General features: G+C 41.9%; 1 protein-coding gene across 1 annotated transcript; it reads left to right on the forward strand.

The window, feature by feature from the left end:
- LOC139739187 (uncharacterized) lies at window positions 1–3,933 on the forward strand. Its single transcript, XM_071649802.1, has 2 exons — window positions 1–423; window positions 2,353–3,933. Exons 1-2 carry the CDS (start codon window positions 253–255, stop codon window positions 3,523–3,525), a joined length of 1,344 nt encoding a protein of 447 aa, XP_071505903.1. The 5' UTR covers window positions 1–252; the 3' UTR covers window positions 3,526–3,933.
- The last annotated feature ends 309 nt before the right edge of the window (window positions 3,934–4,242 follow it).

Genomic DNA, 4,242 nt, shown 5'->3' on the forward strand with positions numbered 1-4,242 from the left:
AGGGCTGACAACTTTGATGAAACGGTGCCCAGATTCTTTCTAACATAATCCTGTACCATGCTTTACGCAAGTGTCCATGCAATAATGTACTGTAAAGTTATACATGATTTATATTTTTACTTGTGTTTGACAGGTTGTTTCTTTGGGATTCTATGTCCCCAACGAGATCAGACCTGTCAGAGAGACATTGTGGAGAACGGAGCTTCAATACTCATCATCTTCATCAGATAGAATCACCCTCGGGATAGCAGGATGCCCGACCGCAGTCTTGCCAAAGATTTCCATTCTCTGATGAGGAACATCGACAGTGTTTCAGACGGACAGGCAACCGTCTCCAAGTGGGACGACGAGAATCTTGGCAACTTCCAAGTCACTGTCGCCCCCAACGATGGACCCTACAAAGATGGAGAATTTGTTTTTGAGGTACTGAAACAGTAACCATTTCATAAATAGTCCACTTCCAATAACTGGCTTTTCTCCTTGCCATATGTGACCGTGAATCACAAAACAAACACAACTTGAATAGTCGCAGCCCTTGATTTTGCGTGAAGACCTCAGTAAGGTGAAACAGGTCAGCCTAGTCAATCTTGAGTTTTTCATACTTTCTGAAAAAGCTATCCTTCGTCTTTCCACCTCCCTGGTTTGCACTATTCATTGGTTTGGGGTCATAAAGCGAACAGGAAAGTGTGTTTTCAACAGTTTTTCTACAACCCCTTTTTTGTAGAGTAGGGCAATTAGGTACGTCTTCAGAGGTCCCTTTTCATTTCTTTAAAATCCTTTACAAACCCTTCAGTTTCAACTCTAATAACATTGAATAGATAGCGCTACCACCTTGAAAGTTGGCATTTACAGTTTGTATTATGGACAGAATGTGTTTATTGAGCATGCTCAATTTCAACTTAAACTGATAATCCCTTTATTGTTGTTGCTAAGGAGGTTTACATCCTGTTTTTTTTTTTGTCCGATTCATCGCACAGCCAGCACAGTTTCTAAAGATTAAGCGCTTGAATAGACCCTTCACTGCAGAGCTTCTTTTCTCAGTTCACACCTTTCCAGAGTGTGTGCTTTCTTTCCGATATTTAGATAGGTTAAGAGAGTCAATTTGAATGGAGTTACCGGGTATACATCATTTTAAAGATTAGAATCTGCTCTTTCAATATCTACCCTTAGTCCATTCTGGCGACTTTTTGTTGGTTTTGTGATGCAGGGTCACATATAATCTTTTGCCACAGCATTTTAGATGATGGTGGGACTAGACAGATTGACAGGCCTAGTTGTCACTTTGAGCTACTGTATACGCTATAATTTTCGCGTACATAAATTTTCGCGAATTGCCGCTGTCACACATTTTCGCGAGTGGTTAAATTCGCGATTGGGGGACCAGAGAAAATATGAAGTGGCAAAGAAAGTGTGAATTTTCAACTTACTAGCAAATAAGAATGATACTAGTTATACACTGCATGGAAAAGACTTGCCAAACTCTGCGAACTAGTAAGTTAGAATTCAACATTTTTGAAGTGGTTAAGACCATCGCGCTAGATTTCTGACGAGTGGTCCCCTAGATTTCTGACGAGTGGTCCCCTTGCGATAATGGATTGGCTCTCTACAGTATTCGTAAGTAGACGTGGACGTGCGTAAACAAGCTTAGCCAGTATGGTCTGTTAGGTAAGCCGTGACATGGTATACTAGTACTGAAATGTTCGTATCATCAAGGCAAGGGATTCATTTTGGAAGGTAATATTTTCGCGTGTTGTTAATTTCGCGAATAGCTCCCGACTCGCGGAATTCGCGAAAATAAAACCCCCGCGAAATAAATAGCGTATACAGTATGCATTCAAGGGATTTACCTCAAGAGCAATGCAATAATTTTGCCAATGATGTTAAAAAAGTTTAATATGGCTCTCTACTGTGTATGCACATGTACACAGGACTGTGCAGTGTGTCAGTGTCACATGTCTTTAACATGATTATGTATAGTGCAATGTCTTCTGTGACATCTTGAAAAATGCTGATCAGTCTCTTTTGGCACAAATGAGAGATGATTGACATGCTTTTTAAACTCAGACACTTGTATCTTTTAATGGCTCGTTAAATTGCCTGTGGGACACCTTTTGTTGATGATACAGGCGTTCAAATGGACTGCATTTTCTTTTCTTGCTTTTGTTGTGATTGTTGCTTTAATTTTTGGCAAATTTCAATCTGATCAGTCTTGTTGTTTGATTTGAAAGTACTTTTGTAAACCTCATCCAAGCAATTTAATTACTTCTACTGATGTACAGTGTAAGTGTTAAGGTGATTTATTAAAATCTGACTACTAATCTGGTTTGAACTCTTTCTTCTCTCACCCCACAGATCGAGGTGCAGAAGAGCAGCTACCCTGTTGACCCTCCTCGTGTGAGTTGCAAGACAGCGATCTACCACCCAAACATTGATACTATTGATGACCCTGAGGGAGAAATCTGCTTCAACCTTTTTGAGGACGACATGTGGACGGAGAAGTGTGGTCTGGAGGACATTGTTCAGGGCCTCCTTTTTCTCCTCTACCACCCCAACTGGGACGACGCCCTGGTGTCACTGGTCCCACCCCTTGCATCCCGGGAACAAGTGGATGAGTATGTCCAGAAGTCCCTGCGAGGGGGCCTAGTCTGGAAGTACTGGTTTCCCCCCAACCCTAGATATGCCAGACTTCATCCGGAGGAAAGTGGGGCTAAGGTTGAAAGCAATGAAAATGAACAAAGATTAGGAGAAGGAGAAGGTTTGGAACAGAAAAATGAAACAGCTGGTGATACTGCACAAGGGGTGCAATGTAAAGCTGAAGGAGATAAAGATAGTAGTGATGGTGCCATGGAGAACAAGTTTGAGACTCTTTACTTTGGGATTAAAATGCTGGTGGACTTTGATAGTGATGAGGACGAAGATGACTGCGATGACGACTATGATGAGGATGAGGATGAGGAAGGACTCAATGGCAGCAACCGAGTTCACACCCTGCTCAGCATCCTCCGCCGTCGTCGCAGTAGGATGGTCAGCCACGCCGACTCTAGTGATGAAGGTAGCGAGGATGATGATGACGACGATGACGGCAATGGTGATGATGGTATGGATTCAGTCCACCAAGGAGTTGTTTCACCGGTTCTCTGTTCAGATGTGTTTGCTCCATGTAACATTGACAGCGATGTGGTCAACGATGAGGAATTGGAAGAACTCCTTGAACTCATGGATTCTGCTGATGATGATGAAAACGACAATGCTGATCCAACCATAGACAGCAGCCGAAAGAACGGTGATGGATTTGAGAGCGTCATTAGCTGGAGCAGAGTGGTGTATGGTGATGGAAGCAGTACAAGTACATGCCGGCTGGGCCTAGAGTCAGAATTTTGCCTTACGCCAGTAATTCACACTACTTCACCAGGACAGCTGAAAAATGTTGAACACAGTAGCCCTAGAACAGTGCACAGACCAACTGTAATGTCACGTTTCTTCCTTGCACTGCGGACTAGGACGTTCAGAAGATGGCTAGTTTGATGATGGTGGATGATGGCTTTGTCTCATGCCATACATTATAATCAAGTTTCCTTCATCAGCCAAATGGTGAGGGGGAGTTGACAGCATATGCCTAGCGTTTTGATACTAAAGTTATTATCACGATAATGTATAATTTCTAAAAGTACCCAGGGCTTTCTTATCTCTGTTATGTCTGTGTGTGATGCATTGTTCGTAAAAGTGCATGAAATGATGAGTAATGTAAGCATTCCCAAACTCAAAATGATTTTAAGATTTCGAAGCAAAACAAAGAGCAGATGTTTGGTACTTACGCACTAACATTTGTATGCAACAAAAGCTTATTGGAACACACAATAATCAGTACATTTCCAGATTGGGGGGTGGCCTTTTTTGGTTAAAACAAAAGAAATCAGAGAAAAAAAATGGAAAAGGGAGCAGGTGCCCCACTTTGATGTTTGGCACCAGGATTTTTCGCTGCAACCTTTTTTTTTTTTTTTTTTTTTGTGCTCCCCCCTCCTTATTGTACAGAATCCCTGGATCCACCCCTTCATCAGATTCATTTCACTTATTTTCAGTCCTCACGCAAAATCAGTGTGTGCGACTTTATGTTCGTTTTGAGGTGCACTGTCACATTTTCTGTATCTTTCACCTCTTCCATTGATTGCATAAAGTGGATCAAGTATACAAAGTTTTATTTGGCATTTGTATACATGCAGAGTTAAACCCAATGTGCTTTTG

The sequence above is a fragment of the Diadema antillarum genome, unplaced genomic scaffold (assembly GCF_040938485.1).
Source record: "Diadema antillarum isolate AM-2024a unplaced genomic scaffold, OU_Dant_1.0 seq00000786_RagTag, whole genome shotgun sequence".
Taxonomy (NCBI): domain Eukaryota; kingdom Metazoa; phylum Echinodermata; class Echinoidea; order Diadematoida; family Diadematidae; genus Diadema; species Diadema antillarum.

Excerpts from the sequence above, each read along its gene's own strand:
- LOC139739187 (XM_071649802.1), top strand. The coding sequence starts at position 253 with ATGCCCGACCGCAGTCTTGCCAAAGATTTCCATTCTCTGATGAGGAAC. Across the intron at positions 424-2,352 it reads ATGGAGAATTTGTTTTTGAG|ATCGAGGTGCAGAAGAGCAG; the intron begins GTACTGAAACAG and ends CTCACCCCACAG.